Raw genomic sequence first — 23237 nt, 5'->3', positions numbered from 1 at the left:
CAGACAGGGGTGTAGAGGGTTAGAGAGATAATGGACAGACAGACAGACAGACAGGGGTGTAGAGGGTTAGAGAGATCATGGACAGACAGACAGACAGGGGTGTAGAGGGTTAGAGAGATCATGGACAGACAGACAGACAGGGGTGTAGAGGGTTAGAGAGATCATGGACAGACAGACAGGGGTGTAGAGGGTTAGAGAGATCATGGACAGACAGACAGACAGGGGTGTAGAGGGTTAGAGAGATCATGGACAGACAGACAGACAGGGGTGTAGAGGGTTAGAGAGATCATGGACAGACAGACAGACAGGGGTGTAGAGGGTTAGAGAGATCATGGACAGACAGACAGACAGGGGTGTAGAGGGTTAGAGAGATCACGGACAGGGCTGACAAGCAGCAGAACATGTTGTCTTCTCCTGACTTTCATTTCCTTCCCTTCTTCTTTGAACTTACTGCCTAACTTTGTAACAGGACACTTGGAGATGTTAGATCATGTATTTTGTCAAAGGTTGTAAGCTAAGTAAGAATTGTCCTAATTCTGGTTAGCCACGTCTGTTGTGACCTCTGGAGTAAGTGCTTATCAGACCTGGGTTTAAATAGTATTTGTTTTCTATCAAATATTTTGAGCATTTGATTAAGCCTGCTTGGACTAACAGATGGATAAATGATCCCATCGGTTCCACTTTACCAGACAATAGTAGCTCAATCAAGCGCAGCTAAATGATTAGAAAGAAAACAAATAAGAAGGTTTGGTAACTAGTATCCAGTACTGTGGCCCTATCTCACATCTCTCTCCCTCCTCTCCCTCAGGACTCCCCTGATTGCTGCCGGGGTGATAGGGGGCCTCTTCGTCGTGGTCATTGTGGCTCTGAGTGTAGCCGTGTCTGTCCGCAGGAAGAGCATCAAGAAGAAGAGAGCCCTGCGACGCTTCCTTGAGACAGAGGTATGGCGTGTGAACACATACACACACACACACACACACACACACACACAGGACAAAGGTAAGGGCCTCCTGAGATGTGGATCATAGAAACAGCTTCCATTGGTCTCATCAAAATATAGGGAATAGGGTGCCTTGGGACACAGACAGAATTTAGAGAACCTCAATAAGACACAGATTGATTGGTTTGACGTTTCAGTTATAGAGTTCATTATTGGTCAAACATTTTCACAATGGATCTCATGTTACCGATCTCATTATTTATCTTATGTGTATATCTGTTGTATGGTTGTCACTGTTTTTAATTTTGTTTTTATTGTTGAACTCCTACTGCGGAACAAATTTCCCAATTGGGACAATAAAGATATTGAATGATTGATTGATTGAAGGAATAATTAAAGAAAACAGGAGTGAACTGGATCCTACATCCTAGTAGCCTTAGTGAAAAAGACGTCACTTACTGCACTATGAAGAGCTGTAATAACAGCCTTGTGCTTAATGGTATGTGATGTAGTCTATGATGTGTTCTGTGATGTGTGTAGGGCCACTGGTGGCTGGGGCCCGGGGCTATGAGAACACAGAGAGAGCTTAGGGAATAGACCGACAGAGAGGAGAGGAGGTAGAGAGCATCATCTCCAGCTCAAACAAATCACTTTCTCCTCTGAGGCCTTTCTCCCCCCTTTCTCCTTCCTTCCTTCCTTTCTCCCTCCTTTCTCCCTCCTCTTCTTCCTTCCTCTCTCCCTCCTCTCTTCCTCCTATTCTCCCTCTCCTCTCTCCCTCCTCTTTTGTTATTTCTACCTCCCTCATCTTCTACCTCCCTCCTCTCTCCCTCTAACCCTCTCCTCTCTTCCTACTCTCTCCTCTCCACACTCTCTCTCTCTTTCTCTGTCCCTCCTCTGTGACCTTTCTCCCTTCTCTCTCTGTCCATTCTCATCTCACTTATCCCTCTCTCTCTCTCTCCCTCTCTCCCTCTCTTTCTCTCCCTACTCTCCCTTCTCTCTCCCTCCTTTCCTTTGTTACGGTATAGAACATGAGAACTTCTTTGAAACGGATGTTCTACACAAAAATACCATCAACCCTGGACCCACTCACATGGAACTCACTCTGAACAAGGCTTCAAAGCAACACAAATACAATACCACATCACACCGTGTTAAATTAACGAGCATCTTGTTGCTCTACTTCTATAGGCAGTGTTCTACTGTATTGCACCTAGTCCATAAATGTGAACAAAACCACCATTACTGTATAACCATTACTATACTCCTGCTTCCTGTTTACAAACAGAAGCTCAAACAGGAAGTACATGTGACGCGCTCCATAGAGAATGGTGCACCGAAGCAGAGGCTATGCAGGACTGCTTTGCTAGCACTGACTGGAATATGTTCCAGGACTCCGCCAATAGCATTGACGAACTAACCACCTCCGTCACCGGCTTCATCAGAAAATGCATCGTCGACGTTGTCCCCACAGTGAAGGTATGCTGCTTCCCCAATCAAAAACCCTGGATTAACATTGAGGACCACAAACAGGACTATCGCAGCAGACCCTGAGGCTATGGCTGAGGACACAAACGCGCACAAGAAGTTCCACTACGACCTCCGGCAAGCCATCAAACAGGCCAAAGGACAATATAGGAACAAGGTGGAATCCTATTACACCGGCTCCGATGTCCGACGCGTGTGGCAGGAGCTACAGTCCATTAAGGATTACAAAGGATGCCTCTCTACTAGACGAACTCAACACTTCGACAAGTGCATGAGGGCCCCAGCCATCCCAGAGGAATAGGTGATCCCGTTTTCTGAGGCTGATGTGAATAAGGCTTTTAATCTAGTCAACACTCGCAAGGCCGCGGGGCAGGACGGTATTCCAGGGTACGTTCTCAGAGCATGCACAGCCCAGCTGGCAGGCATCTTCACTGTCATTTTCAACCTCTCCTTGTACCAGTCTGTAATCCCCACGTCTCAAGCTGACCCCCATCATTTCTGTTCCCAAGAACTCTGAGGCTACCTGCCATAATGACTACAGCACTACTGTCACTGTAGCACTCAGATCTGTAACCATGAAGTGCTTTGAAAGGCTGGTCATGGCACACATCAATTCCATCATCCCAGACACCCTGGACCCACTCCAATTTCTATACTGCCCCAACATATCTACAGATGATGCAATCTCAATTGCACTCCACACTGCCCTCTCTCACCTGAACAAGAGCAATACCTATGTGAGAATGCCGTTCAACAACATAGTTCCCTCTCGTCAACAAGGTCGGGACCCTGGGACTGAACACTTCCCTCTGCAACTGGATCCTGGACTTCATGCCGGGCCAATGTGAGAGTATGTAACGAGACCTCCGACACGCTGATCCTCAACACGGGGGCCCCCCAGTGGTGTATGCTTAGCCCCCCCTGTACTCCCTGTTTATCCACCACTGTGTGGCCACCCATGACTCCAACTCCATCATCAAGATTGCTGACGACACAAAGGTGGTAGGACTGATCACCAACAGTGATGAGAAAACCTACGGGGAGGAAGTCAGAGACCTGGCAGTGTGGTGTCAGGACAACAACCTCTCCATCACATCAACAAGATCAATGAGTTGACGCAGGATAGTTGTGAAGAAGTCACGGTGCACCTATTCTCCCTCAGGAGGCTGAAATAATTAGGCGTGGCCCCTCAGATCCTCATGAATTTTTACAGCTGCACCATCGAGAGCATCCTGACTGGTTGTATCACCATCTGGTATGGCAACTGCACTGCCCGCTACCGGAAGGCCATACAGAGGATGGTGTGGCCGGCCCAGCGCATCACTGGGGGCAGCTCTCAGCCATCTAGGACGTACACAATGTATACAAAAGTATGTGGACATCCCTTCAAATTTGTGGATTTGGCTATTTCAGTCACACCCATTGCTGACAGGTGTATAAAATCAAGCACACCAAGCAATCTCCATAGACAAAGATTGGCAGTAGAATGGAGATTGGTTCGTAAAATGTCTGCCCTGCTAGAGTTGCCCCGGTCAACTGTAAGTGCTGTTATTGTGAAGTGATAACGTCTAGGAGCAACAACGGCCAAGCCGCGAAGTGGTAGGCCACACAAGCTCACAGAACGGGACCGCTAATGCTGAAGCGTGTAGTGTGTAAAAATGGTCTGTCCTCGGTTGCAACACTCACTACCAAGTTCCTAACTGCCTCTGGAAGCACAAGAACTGTTCATCGGGAGCTTCATGAAATGGGTTTCCATGGCCGTGCAGCCGTTCACAATTTAAGTTTACCATTTTAATTTAGAAAATACAGACAAATGGCATGGAAAAAATTATTGGCACCTCAGAACTAGAACTTGATTGCACGGCCTTTGGCAAAGATAACTGCCAACAAATGCTTCTTGTAGCAATCAATGAGCTTGCTGCACCTTTCTACTGGCAATTTGGCCCACTGTTCAGCAGAAAACCGCTCTAGTTCTTCAACCTCAGGAGGCTGAAGAAATTCGTCTTGGCTCCTAAGACCCTGACAAACTTCTACAGATGCACCATTGAGAGAATCCTGTTGGGGTGTATCACCGCCTGGCACTGCAATTACACTATCCGCAGCTACAAGGCTCTCCTCCAGCGGGTGGTGCGGTCAGTCCACCGCATCACCGGGGGCACACTGCCTGCCCTCCAGAACATATACAGCACCCGGTGTCATAGCCCAAGGAGATAATCAAGGACCTCAGCCACCCGAGGCAATTCCTGTTCACTCCGCTACCATCTAGAATGTACATAGTCATTAAACACTGGTCACTTTGAAAATGTTTATACACTCTTTTACCCACTTCATATGTACTGTTTATACTGTATTCTAGTCAAGGATGATCCTATATAACTACTGCTGTACAAACCTTTTCTATTCATATACTGTCCATACTGTCTATTTCACACCATTATTTCCAGTATATATTTATATTCTGGATTCTGATGTTGCTCATTCTGATATTTCTTCATTTCTTTATTTAATTTAATTTAATTTGTGTGTATTGTTTTTTATTGTTAGGTATTACTGCACTGTTGGAGCTACAAACATAAGCATTTTGGTACACCTGTGATAAGATCTGCAAAATATGTGTTGACACTATTACAATTAGATTTGATTTGATTTCACAAACACACACACTCCTCCATCCATACACAATCTCCTCCCTCCACAGAGTGGGGAGCAGATTGGAGACCTCATTTTTCATCCTCCGTACAGACATCCATCTCAATGAATTACCCAGTCTGCCATGCTGTAGAGCTCAACTCGACCAAACCAGGAAGCATTTTGTCTGAATTTGGGACTCTCTACCTCCTCGACTGATCACAATGAATGGATAGGTTAGGTAAAGGATGGCTTGGTCCCAAATGGCACCCTAATCCCTATGTAGCTCGGTACTTTTGACCAGGTACCATATCTGGTTGTAAATGGCTAGGATATGATCCACTGCCAAGCAGAGTTGGAGTCAATTCCATGTAATTAGACATTTCAATTCAATTCTTGAATTGGATCATTTATGTTGAATTCAATTCAAATTTCAATAATCTTCAAGTTATTAATATTGAATTGGCAATTGAATTCTTGGAATTTACCTACCATTGGAATTGAGATTAATTGAATTATCTTTGAATTCAAAGATTGACCTGAAATTTGAATTGAATTAAATGACATTTACAGGGAGAGAAAATGTAATTAGAGTTGAATTTGTGGAATGAATCCCAACCCTGCTGCTAAGTCTGCATAGCTGCATATACAAGTATTCATTACCACTGCGTGTGAAATAGATTAGTTATAAGATTTGCTGTGAAATAACATGAATAGAGAACCTGCTATTAAGTTTCAGTATACTGATAGCCATGACTTGTGTTCATATTTGAGTCACGAACAGCACTGTGGCTAATACCTACTGTGAGAGGGAGGCCTGAAAACTGCCCTGGGCTAGCGCTAGCTCACTGTAAACTCTGCCTGCAGACAGACAGACAGACAGACAGACAGACAGACAGACAGACAGACAGACAGACAGACAGACAGACAGACAGACAGACAGACAGACAGACAGACAGACAGACAGACAGACGGACAGACAGACATGTGTTCAGTCTCCCATGTAGGAGAGGAGAGGGTGATCTGTGTTAACAGACAGACAGACAGACAGACAGACAGACAGACAGACAGACAGACGGACAGACGGACAGACGGACAGACGGACAGACGGACAGACGGACAGACATGTGTTCAGTCTCCCATGTAGGAGAGGAGAGGGTGAACTGTGTTAACAGACAGACAGACAGACCGACAGACCGACAGACAGACAGACAGACAGACAGACAGACAGACAGACAGACAGACAGACAGACAGACAGACAGACAGACAGACAGACAGACAGACAGACAGACAGACAGACAGACAGACAGACATGTGTTCAGTCTCCCATGTAGGAGAGGAGAGGGTGATCTGTGTTAACAGACAGACAGACAGACGGACAGACGGACAGACGGACAGACGGACAGACAGACATGTGTTCAGTCTCCCATGTAGGAGAGGAGAAGGTGATCTGTGTTAACAAACAGACAGACAGACAGACAGACAGACAGACAGACAGACAGACAGACAGACAGACAGACAGACAGACAGACAGACAGACAGACAGACAGACAGACATGTGTTCAGTCTCCCATGTAGGAGAGGAGAGGGTGATCTGTGTTAACAGACAGACAGACATGTGTTCAGTCTCCCATGTAGGAGAGGAGAGGGTGATCTGTGTTGACAGACATCAGGGACAGGTTCCATTAAAGCTCTCAGTATCACATAGGGCGGTGTAAAAGCCTGAATGTGCTAGTCTCCTGCCATGCCCTTCTACCTACACTTACAGTGCCATGAAGTGATGGTGCACTGGGCTTTTTACTAGTTATTTCAGTAATGACAAGATTGTGCCTTTTTCCGTTATACCTTACATCACTGCTCTCTCGCACTCTCTCCATCCATTCCGCTCCTCTGTGCTGTCTTGATTAGCTGCACACACATACAGTACTGTTCACTGCTTTATTATTATTGAACTCACCATTTGTATTCAATACAAATAGGCTCAATGCAAAACTCAGTGGCAAGTCAGTTAATTGAAACAATAACAAAGTGAAAACCCAGCCTATGTTTAGTTAAAAAGCTGAGGGATGGCCCTGGAGAAATGTAACCACGCTCAAATTCATAAACAGAGGTATGGATGCAAGGGCTGACCATCCATGACATCAAAATGATAGTTTTAGATATATTTTACATTTACATTGTTTACAAACATTGGAGTAAAACAAGCTTATATTTTGGATTATGATGGGATACGACAGTTGATCTAAGCTCATGAGGCAATTCTAAATTATATTATTCAATAATCATTGTGTGTATATAATTAATCTATAAGTCAAGAAATGGAGCAACTAAGGATTTTAGCTTTAAATAATAACAAGTAATAACAAACAAGAAATGACTGCTTGAAGAGACTAAATAAATGGACATCCTAGTAGTCTTCCTCAGCACCACAGATTAGAGTGGGTTGGTGGACAGCTCCCTCCCGCCCCTTGGAACTACACGTTCAGCACCTCATCTAAGGGTGTTTTCACATGAAGTCCTATTTAAAAGAACCAATCTCAGTCATCTTTAAAGTGAACTCTGAGGTAAAGAAAGCTACATAGCTCAGTTCTCTTTTTATTCACACTGCCCTTGCCTTTGAATGAGGACTGAAATCCATCTCTGAACTTATGACATCTCACTTCACCTATGTTGTGGTCTGAGTCCTCTTTGCATTCACATCGACATGTTTAGATTGAACCAAGATCTTTTTCCAACATTCACTCAGTGCACTCTGAGTTTTTACAAAGTGCAGGACAAGCCATTCCATCACAAGGTGCTATCGGACAGCTAGATATTGTACATACTTACATTTGGAAGCTAATAGATTGCATTTAAATAATTGTAATCAGAAGATAATATGAACATGTAAATATTATTAGTAACAGAATAAATAGTAGAAGAATAACAGCAGATTGAATAATTATGTAATTGAAAATGTAGGCTACTGCCCCTTTAAGAGCTCAAATTGATTTGGTACCCTATGTTGTGATTCTCACCAAATATGTTGTCTTCTCACGCTATTCAAACCCCACTATCGAGTAAACACTTTATGAAACTCTCTTAGCCTATAGATCACATATTGCAAACAAATAATCTTGAACTAAGAATTCCATACATATTTTGGAATTTCTGTGCATCCTTGACAATTGCTAATCAATATGCAAAAACAGCACACTTTTATTTCTGAGAACCTGCACATCACCATCTTCTCTCTTTTGTGGAACCAATGTGGGGGGTTGTGGCAGGGGAAACAGTGTTGCAGTAGTCTAGCGTGTGGTGCAGGAATAATGACAAGCGAGCCTGGGGAGCTTGGTGTTCACATTGCCCTAAAAAAAGGGAACCAGGCTGTGGAATTCAAGCGAACCGAACTCCGAACACCTCTAGAGGTGGTCTCAGTTCGGTTTGCTTCAGGGGCTCTTTTGAGGGTTCTGAATTCCTTTGGAGTGTTCACACTGCACAAAAACATTCAAAACAATTGGCTGAAATCGACCAAGTGTGAAAATACCCAAACAGACAGCTCCCTACAGTCTGTAGCGAAGGTGAGGTTGCTGGCTGTGTGTGGCCCTCTGGCTCATCACAATAGGCTGATTAAAAAACAATAGCTGTTCTTTATTTAAATGGTATTTTGAATCAGCCGTGTAGGAGAGCACAGAGAAGAGAGAAGGTGAAGGAGAGGGAGAGGGGGAAGAAAGAGGAAAGGAGAGGGGGAAGAGGAAGAAGAGGGGGAGGAAAGAGATAATAACAGATAAGGAAGGGGCAGGGAAGATGGGAGAGGAAGGAGAGAGGGAAGGAGAGAGGGAAGGAGAGGGGGAGGAAAACAGACGGAAAGAGAAAGGGGGAAGGAGAAGGAGAAGGGGAGGAGAGGAAAGAAGGAGAGGGGGAGGGAGAGGGGGACAAAAAAGATATGGAAGGACATCCATCCCATCTTCTCTGCCCCTTCCCTGTCCTTCTATATCTCTTTCCTCCCTCTCCCCCTCTTCTTCCTCTTCCCCCTCTTTCCTCTTCTCTCTCCTCTCCTGCAAGCCTGATTCAGAACTCCATTTAAATAAAGAACAGCTATGTTTTTTTAATTAGTGTTGTGATGAGCCAGAGGACAGGGCCGAAGCAGAGGAGAGCTGATTTACTTCTTCTCCCTTTCTCTATCTCTCTCTCCCTCCCTCGCTTTCTCTCTCTCTTTTTCTTTTTCTTCCTTTTTTTCCCTTCCTTTTTCTTCCATCTCTCGCTGTCCCTATTTCTCTCTCTCTCTGCTCCTTCCCCCTCTCTCTCTCGCTCTCTCTCTCTCCACTCTCTTTTCTTTCTTTCTCCCTCTCCCTCTATCTCTCTCTCCCCTCCTTCCCTCTATTTTTCTCTCTTTCGCTCGCTTCCCCTCTCTATATCTCCCCTCCCTCCCTCTATCTTTCTCTCTCCACTTTCTATATATCTCTCTTCCTCTCGTTGTCTCTCTCTTTTTCTCCCTCTATCTCTTTCTCTGTTCCCCTGTTTTTACCTCTTTCTCTCACCTTTCTTTCCCTCAGTTTCCACCTCTCTCCCTCCCTATCCCTCTCTCCCTTCCGGTGGATTCATTGTTCTCCACTTGAAAGATAATGAAACTACGAGAGCCTGTACTCCTCTTCAACTGTTGCTATTATCCACCCTGTCGTTCTCTCCATCTCTCCCAGTTCTCCATCTCGTTCCCTCTCTCTTCCCCTCTTGTTTTATATTTGTCACTTTTGCCTCTCTGGTAAGTCTCTTTGAAAGTGTCTCTTGGAAAGATGAAAGAGTTGCATACCCATGGGAGATGTGACTGATTGGTTAATTGGTTGATTGACTGTTAACGGAGTGAGGGACTAACATATTTCTGATTGATTCAATGACTGTTTATTTGACTGATGAGTTGATTGATTGTTTCTCCCTATAGCTGGTGGAGCCCCTGACACCTAGTGGTACAGCCCCTAACCAGGCCCAGCTCCGCATCCTCAAAGAGACTGAACTCAAGAGGGTCAAGATACTGGGCTCGGGGGCCTTCGGCACCGTCTACAAGGTATCAACTTATCACATACACTCACATGCACTCACACAGCTACAACCACGTTTTTTGAAAGTTAGAAATGAGGAGGTGTTTCAAGGTGGAGGGTGGGAGAGAGAGAATGATAGGGAGCCCGGGGAGATGGAGAGATGATAACAGGAAATGAGAATGGAAGGAAAGAGAGAGAGAGAGAGAGGGAGGGAGGGAGGGAGGGAGGGAGGGAGGGAGGGAGGGAGGGAGGGAGGGAGGGAGGGAGGGAGGGAGGGAGGGAGGGAGGGAGGGAGGGAGGGAGGGAGGGAGGGAGGGAGAGTTGCCATAGGCACATAGTAAGGATCACATGCAAATCCAGGTCAGGTCTGCTGTGACTCAAGCAGGAGAGAGGATAAGAGCAGAGAGATAGCCCTGAACTACGGTATTTCTCACAGTGTAAGAGGTTTGAACTAGTGTATATCTCACAGTGTAAGAGGTCTGAGCTACTGTATGTCTCACAGTGTAAGAGGTCTGAACTAGTGTATATCTCACAGTGTAAGAGGCCTGAACTAGTGTATATCTCACAGTGTAAGAGGTCTGAACTAGTGTATGTCTCACAGTGTAAGAGGTCTGAACTAGTGTATATCTCACAGTGTAAGAGGTCTGAACTAGTGTATGTCTCACAGTGTAAGAGGTCTGAACTAGTGTATATCTCACAGTGTAAGAGGTCTGAACTAGTGTATGTCTCACAGTGTAAGAGGTCTGAACTACTGTATGTCTCACAGTGTAAGAGGTCTGAGCTACTGTATATCTCACAGTGTAAGAGGTCTGAACTAGTGTATGTCTCACTGTGTAAGAGGTCTGAACTAGTGTATGTCTCACAGTGTAAGAGGTCTGAACTAGTGTATGTCTATAAACCAGTGTCTGACTTTGTGACTCAGCGGCTGTGTAGTCTTACCTCCCCTGTTCCCACTTCTCCTCTCCCCTTTTTTACAAATGTTTCTTGTTCCCTTCATGTAACTCACCTCTCCTGCCCTCCACCTCTCCTCTCCCTCTCCTTCTCTCCTCTCCTATCATCCTATCTAACTTACTCCCCATCTCTCCACCCTCCTCTCCCCCTCTAATTTACCTCTCATCTCCTCTCCCCCTCTCTCCTCCTCTCCCCCCTCAGGGTATCTGGGTGCCAGAGGGTGAGACAGTGAAGATCCCGGTAGCCATCAAGATCCTGAACGAGGCAACGGGACCCAAGGCTAACGTGGAGTTCATGGATGTGAGTGTTTTACTGTCTCCGTAGAGACCCCATACAATACACCACCACCGCCACACACCACATGCTCACAGCACCTATGGCTGACGACGGTACGATTCCCCAGTCATTCATAAAACATTCAGCACTCTTTTATTTCAAAAGGAAAAATGGATGTTAAGAATCTAATGATGTTATCTACTACGTCTGTGATGCAACCTCAGTGAAATCCCTCCTAGCGACCCATTTCCACTGTGTTTTAATCTCTGTCTATTACGACGTGTTTATATTTCTACTTTTATCAATCTTGCTTTGATGTGTGTAGACACGTGCGTGCATGTACGTTGTGTGTCTGTGTGGGTGTGGGTGGGTGGGTGTGTGTGTGGGTGGATGTGTGTGGGTGGGTGTGACACGTAGCACGTGTCTTAGAAGGCGATCTTAGTGATGGCCCCCAGGAGGACCCAGAGGCAGGCTGGGTATTTCCCGCAGTGCATCATCAGCTGAGTGCCATGCTAATGAGCTTTCCCTTCCCTCGCTTCCTCCCTCCTATCTCTCTCCTCCTCTCATTATCCTCTTTTCTCCCTTCCTCTCTTCCCCTCTCCAAGAGAGGAATCAATGGAGCTCAGCAGACCTGGTTTCAAATACTATTTGAAATAAAAAATGAATTACTTCACCCTCCCTGGAGTGGAGTATTATATTGGTTCAATGGCATCAGACAGGCTAAATTAAGCACAGCATTTTAAATTATTTTAAATAGGTAGTTGAACCCAGGTCCAGCGCTCTCTGCTGCTGTGGCTGGTGGGATAGCTGCCTGTCAACTGGAGGACAGCATGAGGGAAGAGGGAGGACGAAGGGGGAGGAGGACCTTCAGATGTCTTTGACTAAACAGGAGGGGTCAATGTGGAGAGGTAGGGGAGGGGAGACTCAGTCTGCGTTCCAAATGGCATCTTATTCACTATCACAGGAGGCTGCTGAGGACAGGATGGCTCATCATAATGGCTGGAATGGAGCGAATGGAATGGCATCAACCATATGGAATCTGTGTTTGATGTATTTGAAACCATTCAACTCATTCCGCTCAAGCCGATACCACGAGCCCATCCTCCTCAATTAAGGTGCCACCAGCCTCTTGTGTTCCCTATATAGTTCCCTGCCCTATGGGTCCTGGTAAAAGGTAGTGCACTATAAAGGGAATAGGGTGCCATTTGGGATGTACACTCACACGGCTGGAGAGACAGGCTTCAGACTGAGGAGGCTTTTGAAGGAGCTGCCTCCCTCCTCTTTCCTCCCTCCTCTGTCCTCCCTCCTCTGTCCTCCCTCCTCTGTCCTCCCTCCTCTTTCCTCCCTCCTCTGTCCTCCCCCCTCTTTCCTCCCTCCTCTGTCCTCCCTTCTCTTTCCTCCCTCCTCTGTCTTCCATCTGCTCTCCTCCCTCCGTTCTCCTCCCTCCGTTCTCCTCCCTCCGTTCTCCTCCCTCCGCTCTCCTCCCTCCGTTCTCCTCCCTCCGTTCTCCTCCCTCCGCTCTCCTCCCTCCGTTCTCCTCCCTTCTCTTTCCTCCCTCCGCTCTCCTCCCTCCGTTCTCCTCCCTTCTCTTTCCTCCCTCCTCTGTCCTCCATCTGCTCTCCTCCCTCCGTTCTCCTCCCTCCGTTCTCCTCCCTCCGCTCTCCTCCCTCCGCTCTCCTCCCTCCGTTCTCCTCCCTCCGTTCTCCTCCCTCCGCTCTCCTCCCTCCGTTCTCCTCCCTCCGCTCTCCTCCCTCCGCTCTCCTCCCTCCGTTCTCCTCCCTCCGCTCTCCTCCCTCCGTTCTCCTCCCTCCGCTCTCCTCCCTCCGCTCTCCTCCCTCCGCTCTCCTCCCTCCGTTCTCCTCCCTCCGCTCTCCTCCCTCCGCTCTCCTCCCTCCCTGCCATGGAGGATTTAGGAAGAGGAGGCAGCACAGCTTCTTCATTTAAACAGCAATCAAAACGCAGTGGCACGTGTCTTCAGATTGGACGTGGAGACACACACACACACACAACACACACACGCACACACACACAGACACACACAACACACACACAACACGCACACACAAACACACAACATACACGCACACACAACACACACACAACACACATGCACACACACAACACACACACGGACCCACAGGGATGTGGAGATGGCCCCTGGCGATGTTTGGCCAATGAGCAGCAGCCCTGTTTACTCCTGTAGCTAGCATAGCAGGAGGATGAATACTCGTTAATTAAGAAGACTGTCAACACCATGGTAGTCTGGACCACTGTTTGAGTGTGTGTGTGTGTGTGTGTGTGTGTGTGTGTGTGTGTGTGTGTGTGTGTGTGTGTGTGTGTGTGTGTGTGTGTGTGTGCGTGTGTGCGTGTGTGTGTGTGTGTGTTACCGGCAGGGCACCAGTGTGAGTTATTCCTTTTGAAGCACATCTCTGGACCCTTCTTTCTGCCATAATAAACCTAGTGGTCTAGACCGAGACAATGACATGTTATATCCTTCTCTCTGTTAATGGAGATGGTGTATCTAGTTTGGTTTGTTCAACTGTTTAGAAGACGCGTAGACGACACACATAGTCGACACACGTCCACGACACACGTAGACGACACGCGTAGACGACGCGCGTAGAAGACACACGTAGAAGACACGCGTAGAAGACACGCGTAGACGACACGCGTAGACGACACGCGTAGACGACACGCGTAGAAGACGCGCGTAGACGACGCGCGTAGACGACGCGCGTAGACGACGCGCGTAGACGACACGCGTAGAAGACACGCGTAGAAGACACGCGTAGACGACACGCGTAGAAGACACGCGTAGAAGACACGCGTAGAAGACACACGTAGACGACACACGTAGACGACACACGTAGACGACACACGTAGACGACACACGTAGACGACACACGTAGACGACACACGTAGAAGACACACGTAGAAGACACACGTAGACGACACACGTAGACGACACACGTAGACGACACAAGTAGAAGACACGCGTCGACGACACACGTAGAAGACACACGTAGACGACACACGTAGACGACACACGCAGAAGACACACGTAGAAGACACACGTAGACGACACACGTAGAAGACACACGTAGAAGACACACGTAGACGACACACGTAGACGACACACGTAGACGACACACGTAGACGACACACGTAGAAGACACACGTAGACGACACACGTAGAAGAGACACGTAGATGACACACGTAGAAGACACACGTAGAAGAGACACGTAGATGACACACGTAGACGACACACGTAGAAGACACACGTAGAAGAGACACGTAGAAGACACACGTAGACGACACACGTAGACGACACACGTAGACGACACACGTAGAAGACACACGTAGACGACACACGTAGAAGACACACGTAGAAGAGACACGTAGATGACACACGTAGACGACACACGTAGACGACACAAGTAGAAGACACACGTAGAAGACACACGTAGAAGAGACACGTAGATGACACACGTAGACACACGTAGACGACACACGTAGACGACACACGTAGACGACACACGTAGACGACACACGTAGACAGACACACGTAGACGACACACGTAGAAGACACACGTAGAAGAGACACGTAGATGACACACGTAGACGACACACGTAGACGACACACGTAGAAGACACACGTAGAAGACACACGTAGACGACACACGTAGACGACACACGTAGAAGACACACGTAGACGACACACGTAGACGACACACGTAGAAGACACACGTAGACGACACACGTAGAAGACACACGTAGAAGACACACGTAGAAGACACACGTAGAAGACACACGTAGACGACACACGTAGAAGACACACGTAGAAGACACACGTAGACGACACACGTAGACGACACACGTAGACGACACACGTAGACGACACACGTAGACGACACACGTAGAAGACACACGTAGAAGACACACGTAGACGACACACGTAGAAGACACACGTAGAAGACACACGTAGAAGACACACGTAGACGACACACGTAGAAGACACACGTAGAAGAGACACGTAGACGACACACGTAGACGACACACGTAGATGACACACGTAGACGACACACGTAGAAGACACAGGTAGACGACACACGTAGAAGACACACGTAGACGACACGCGTAGAGGACACACATAGTCGACACACGTAGACGACACACATAGTCGGCACGCGTAGACGACACGCGTAGAGGACAAGCGTAGACGACACACGTAGACGACACGCGTAGATGACACACGTAGACGACACGCGTAGAGGACAAGCGTAGACGACACACATAGTCGACACACGTAGAGGACAAGCGTAGACGACACACGTAGACGACACGCGTAGAGGACACACGTAGACGACACGCGTAGAGGACAAGCGTAGACGACACACGTAGTCGACACACGTAGACGACACGCGTAGACGACACGCGTAGACGACACGCGTAGACGACGCGCGTAGAAGACACGCGTAGATGACGCTCGTAGAAGACACACGTAGACGACACGCGTAGACGACACGCGTAGACGACACACGTAGAAGACACACGTAGACGACACACGTAGAAGACACACGTAGACGACACACGTAGAAGACACACGTAGACGACGCGCGTAGACGACACGCGTAGACGACACGCGTAGACGACACGCGTAGACGACACGCGTAGAAGACACACGTAGAAGACACACGTAGAAGACACACGTAGAAGACACAGGTAGAAGACACGCGTAGACGACACGCGTAGACGACACACGTAGAAGACACACGTAGAAGACACACGTAGAAGACACGCGTAGACGACACGCGTAGACGACACGCGTAGACGACAAACGTAGAAGACACGCGTAGGAGACACGCGTAGACGACACACGTAGAAGACACACGTAGAAGACACACGTAGACGACACACGTAGACGACACACGTAGACGACACGCGTAGAAGACACGCGTAGAAGACACGCGTAGACGACACGCGTAGAAGACACGCGTAGAAGACACGCGTAGAAGACACGCGTAGACGACCCGCGTAGAAGACACGCGTAGAAGACACGCGTAGAAGACACGCGTAGACGACACGCGTAGACGACACGCGTAGACGACACGCGTAGAAGACACGCGTAGACGACACGCGTAGACGACACGCGTAGACGACACGCGTAGAAGACACGCGTAGACGACACGCGTAGACGACACGCGTAGACGACACGCGTAGACGACACGCGTAGAAGACACGCGTAGAAGACACGCGTAGAAGACACGCGTAGACGACACGCGTAGAAGACACGCGTAGAAGACACGCGTAGAAGACACGCGTAGACGACACGCGTAGAAGACACGCGTAGACGACACACGTAGACGACACACGTAGACGACACACGTAGAAGACACACGTAGAAGACACACGCAGAAGACACACGTAGAAGACACACGTAGAAGACAAACGTAGACGACACACGTAGACGACACACGTAGACGACACACGTAGAAGACACACGCAGAAGACACACGTAGAGGACACACGTAGAAGACACACGTAGAAGACACACGTAGACGACACACGTAGAAGACACACGTAGACGACACACGTAGACGACACACGGAGACGACACACGGAGACGACACACGTAGACGACACACGTAGACGACACACGTAGAAGACACACGTAGAAGACACACGTAGAAGAGACACGTAGATGACACACGTAGAAGACACACGCAGAAGACACACGTAGACGACACACGTAGATGACACACGTAGACGACACACGTAGAAGACACAGGTAGACGACACACGTAGAAGAGACACGTAGACGACACACGTAGACGACACGCGTAGAAGACACACGTAGACGACACACGTAGAAGACACACGTAGAAGAGACACGTAGACGACACACGTAGACGACACACGTAGACGACACACGTAGACGACACACGTAGAAGACACACGTAGACGACACACGTAGAAGAGACACGTAGATGACACACGTAGAAGACACACGTAGAAGAGACACGTAGATGACACACGTAGACGACACACATAGAAGACACACGTAGACGACACACGTAGACGACACACGTAGAAGACACACGTAGAAGACACACGTAGACGACACACGTAGACGACACACGTAGAAGACACACGTAGAAGACACACGTAGATGACACACGTAGAAGACACACGTAGAAGAGACACGTAGAAGACACACGTAGACGACACACGTAGAAGACACAGGTAGACGACACACGTAGAAGACACACGTAGACGACACACGTAGAAGACACACGTAGAAGAGACACGTAGATGACACACGTAGACGACACACGTAGACGACACAAGTAGAAGACACACGTAGAAGACACACGTAGAAGAGACACGTAGATGACACACGTAGACGACACACGTAGAAGACACACGCAGAAGAGACACGTAGAAGACACACGTAGACGACACACGTAGAAGACACACGTAGACGACACACGTAGAAGACACACGTAGAAGAGACACGTAGATGACACACGTAGACGACACACGTAGACGACACAAGTAGAAGACACACGTAGAAGACACACGTAGAAGAGACACGTAGATGACACACGTAGACGACACACGTAGAAGACACACGCAGAAGAGACACGTAGAAGACACACGTAGACGACACACGTAGAAGACACACGTAGACGACACACGTAGAAGACACACGTAGACGACACACGTAGAAGACACACGTAGAAGAGACACGTAGATGACACACGTAGATGACACACGTAGAAGACACACGTAGAAGACACACGTAGAAGACACACGTAGACGACACACGTAGACGACACACGTAGACGACACACGTAGACGACACACGTAGACGACACACGTAGACGACACACGTAGAAGACACACGTAGACGACACACGTAGAAGACACACGTAGAAGAGACACGTAGATGACACACGTAGAAGACACACGTAGACGACACACGTAGAAGACACACGTAGAAGACACACGTAGACGACACACGTAGACGACACACGTAGACGACACACGTAGAAGACACACGTAGACGACACACGTAGACGACACACGTAGAAGACACACGTAGACGACACACGTAGAAGACACACGTAGAAGACACACGTAGAAGACACACGTAGAAGACACACGTAGAAGACACACGTAGACGACACACGTAGAAGACACACGTAGAAGACACACGTAGAAGACACACGTAGACGACACACGTAGACGACACACGTAGACGAAACACACGTAGAAGACACACGTAGACGACACACGTAGAAGACACACGTAGAAGACACACGTAGACGACACACGTAGAAGACACACGTAGAAGACACACGTAGAAGACACACGTAGACGACACACGTAGACGACACACGTAGACGACACACGTAGACGACACACGTAGACGACACACGTAGACGACACACGTAGAAGACACACGTAGACGACACACGTAGACGACACACGTAGACGACACACGTAGACGACACACGTAGACGACACACGTAGAAGACACACGTAGACGACACACGTAGAAGACACACGTAGACGACACACGTAGACGACACACGTAGACGACACACGTAGACGACACACGTAGACGACACACGTAGAAGACACACGTAGACGACACACGTAGAAGACACACGTAGAAGACACACGTAGAAGAGACACGTAGAAGACACACGTAGAAGACACACGTAGACGACACACGTAGACGACACACGTAGACGACACACGTAGACGACACACGTAGACGACACACGTAGACGACACACGTAGAAGACACACGTAGAAGACACACGTAGACGACACACGTAGACGACACACGTAGAAGACACACGTAGAAGACACACGTAGACGACACACGTAGACGACACACGTAGAAGACACACGTAGAAGACACACGTAGACGACACACGTAGACGACACACGTAGATGACAGACGTAGACGACACACGTAGACGACACACGTAGAAGACACACGTAGAAGACACACGTAGAAGACACACGTAGACGACACACGTAGACGACACACGTAGAAGACACACGTAGACGACACACGTCCACGACACACGTAGTCGGCACACGTAGACGACACACGTAGACGACACGCGTAGAGGACACACGTAGACGACACGCGTAGAGGACACACATAGTCGACACACGTAGACGACACACATAGTCGGCACGCGTAGACGACACGCGTAGAGGACAAGCGTAGACGACACACGTAGACGACACGCGTAGATGACACACGTAGACGACACGCGTAGAGGACAAGCGTAGACGACACACATAGTCGACACACGTAGAGGACAAGCGTAGACGACACACGTAGACGACACGCGTAGAGGACACACGTAGACGACACGCGTAGAGGACAAGCGTAGACGACACACGTAGTCGACACACGTAGACGACACGCGTAGACGACACGCGTAGACGACACGCGTAGACGACGCGCGTAGAAGACACGCGTAGATGACGCTCGTAGAAGACACACGTAGACGACACGCGTAGACGACACGCGTAGACGACACACGTAGAAGACACACGTAGACGACACACGTAGAAGACACACGTAGACGACACACGTAGAAGACACACGTAGACGACGCGCGTAGACGACACGCGTAGACGACACGCGTAGACGACACGCGTAGACGACACACGTAGAAGACACACGTAGAAGACACACGTAGAAGACACACGTAGAAGACACGCGTAGACGACACGCGTAGACGACACGCGTAGACGACACACGTAGAAGACACACGTAGAAGACACAGGTAGAAGACACGCGTAGACGACACGCGTAGACGACACGCGTAGACGACACGCGTAGAAGACACGCGTAGAAGACACGCGTAGAAGACACGCGTAGACGACACGCGTAGACGACACGCGTAGACGACACGCGTAGAAGACACGCGTAGACGACACGCGTAGACGACACGCGTAGACGACACGCGTAGAAGACACGCGTAGACGACACGCGTAGACGACACGCGTAGACGACACGCGTAGACGACACGCGTAGACGACACGCGTAGAAGACACGCGTAGAAGACACGCGTAGACGACACGCGTAGAAGACACGCGTAGAAGACACGCGTAGAAGACACGCGTAGACGACACGCGTAGAAGACACGCGTAGACGACACACGTAGACGACACACGTAGACGACACACGTAGAAGACACACGTAGAAGACACACGCAGAAGACACACGTAGAAGACACACGTAGAAGACAAACGTAGACGACACACGTAGACGACACACGTAGACGACACACGTAGAAGACACACGCAGAAGACACACGTAGATGACACACGTAGAAGACACACGTAGAAGACACACGTAGACGACACACGTAGAAGACACACGTAGACGACACACGTAGACGACACACGGAGACGACACACGGAGACGACACACGTAGACGACACACGTAGACGACACACGTAGAAGACACACGTAGAAGACACACGTAGAAGAGACACGTAGATGACACACGTAGAAGACACACGCAGAAGACACACGTAGAAGACACACGTAGATGACACACGTAGACGACACACGTAGAAGACACAGGTAGACGACACACGTAGAAGAGACACGTAGACGACACACGTAGACGACACGCGTAGAAGACACACGTAGACGACACACGTAGAAGACACACGTAGAAGAGACACGTAGATGACACACGTAGACGACACACGTAGACGACACACGTAGACGACACACGTAGAAGACACACGTAGACGACACACGTAGAAGAGACACGTAGATGACACACGTAGAAGACACACGTAGAAGAGACACGTAGAAGAGACACGTAGACGACACACATAGAAGACACACGTAGACGACACACGTAGACGACACACGTAGAAGACACACGTAGAAGACACACGTAGACGACACACGTAGACGACACACGTAGAAGACACACGTAGAAGACACACGTAGAAGACACACGTAGAAGACACACGTAGAAGAGACACGTAGAAGACACACGTAGACGACACACGTAGAAGACACAGGTAGACGACACACGTAGAAGACACACGTAGACGACACACGTAGAAGACACACGTAGAAGAGACACGTAGATGACACACGTAGACGACACACGTAGACGACACAAGTAGAAGACACACGTAGAAGACACACGTAGAAGAGACACGTAGATGACACACGTAGACGACACACGTAGAAGACACACGTAGATGACACACGTAGATGACACACGTAGAAGACACACGTAGACGACACACGTAGAAGACACACGTAGAAGAGACACGTAGATGACACACGTAGACGACACACGTAGACGACACAAGTAGAAGACACACGTAGAAGACACACGTAGAAGAGACACGTAGATGACACACGTAGACGACACACGTAGAAGACACACGCAGAAGAGACACGTAGAAGACACACGTAGACGACACACGTAGAAGACACACGTAGACGACACACGTAGAAGACACACGTAGACGACACACGTAGAAGACACACGTAGAAGAGACACGTAGATGACACACGTAGACGACACACGTAGAAGACACACGTAGAAGACACACGTAGAAGACACACGTAGACGACACACGTAGACGACACACGTAGACGACACACGTAGACGACACACGTAGACGACACACGTAGATGACACACGTAGAAGACACACGTAGACGACACACGTAGAAGACACACGTAGAAGAGACACGTAGATGACACACGTAGAAGACACACGTAGACGACACACGTAGAAGACACACGTAGAAGACACACGTAGACGACACACGTAGACGACACACGTAGACGACACACGTAGAAGACACACGTAGACGACACACGTAGACGACACACGTAGAAGACACACGTAGACGACACACGTAGACGACACACGTAGACGACACACGTAGAAGACACACGTAGACGACACACGTAGACGACACACGTAGACGACACACGTAGACGACACACGTAGACGACACACGTAGAAGACACACGTAGACGACACACGTAGAAGACACACGTAGACGACACACGTAGACGACACACGTAGACGACACACGTAGACGACACACGTAGACGACACACGTAGAAGACACACGTAGACGACACACGTAGAAGACACACGTAGAAGACACACGTAGAAGACACACGTAGAAGACACACGTAGAAGACACACGTAGACGACACACGTAGACGACACACGTAGACGACACACGTAGACGACACACGTAGACGACACACGTAGACGACACACGTAGAAGACACACGTAGAAGACACACGTAGACGACACACGTAGACGACACACGTAGAAGACACACGTAGAAGACACACGTAGACGACACACGTAGACGACACACGTAGAAGACACACGTAGAAGACACACGTAGACGACACACGTAGACGACACACGTAGATGACAGACGTAGACGACACACGTAGACGACACACGTAGAAGACACACGTAGAAGACACACGTAGAAGACACACGTAGACGACACACGTAGACGACACACGTAGAAGACACACGTAGACGACACACGTCCACGACACACATAGTCGGCACACGTAGACGACACACGTAGACGACACGCGTAGAGGACACACGTAGACGACACGCGTAGAGGACACACATAGTCGACACACGTAGACGACACACATAGTCGGCACGCGTAGACGACACGCGTAGAGGACAAGCGTAGACGACACACGTAGACGACACGCGTAGATGACACACGTAGACGACACGCGTAGAGGACAAGCGTAGACGACACACATAGTCGACACACGTAGAGGACAAGCGTAGACGACACACGTAGACGACACGCGTAGAGGACACACGTAGACGACACGCGTAGAGGACAAGCGTAGACGACACACG

The 23237-nt window shown here is 48.8% G+C and overlaps 1 protein-coding gene across 2 annotated transcripts in view; it reads left to right on the top strand.

Annotated features, from left to right (window-relative positions):
- Window positions 1-23237, top strand: part of LOC139546622 (receptor tyrosine-protein kinase erbB-4-like) — a 518533-nt gene that overhangs the window by 432406 nt on the left and 62890 nt on the right. For both annotated transcript variants that reach the window (XM_071355216.1, XM_071355215.1), the window contains exons 17-19: window positions 809-941; window positions 9973-10095; window positions 11222-11320. In XM_071355216.1, the coding sequence (XP_071211317.1) occupies window positions 809-941; window positions 9973-10095; window positions 11222-11320 (355 nt within the window). The remainder of the gene's footprint in view (window positions 1-808; window positions 942-9972; window positions 10096-11221; window positions 11321-23237) is intronic.

This window comes from Salvelinus alpinus, chromosome 20 (genome assembly GCF_045679555.1).
Source record: "Salvelinus alpinus chromosome 20, SLU_Salpinus.1, whole genome shotgun sequence".
NCBI classification, from domain to species: Eukaryota; Metazoa; Chordata; class Actinopteri; order Salmoniformes; family Salmonidae; genus Salvelinus; species Salvelinus alpinus.
This window is presented reverse-complemented; position numbering and strand designations above follow the sequence as displayed.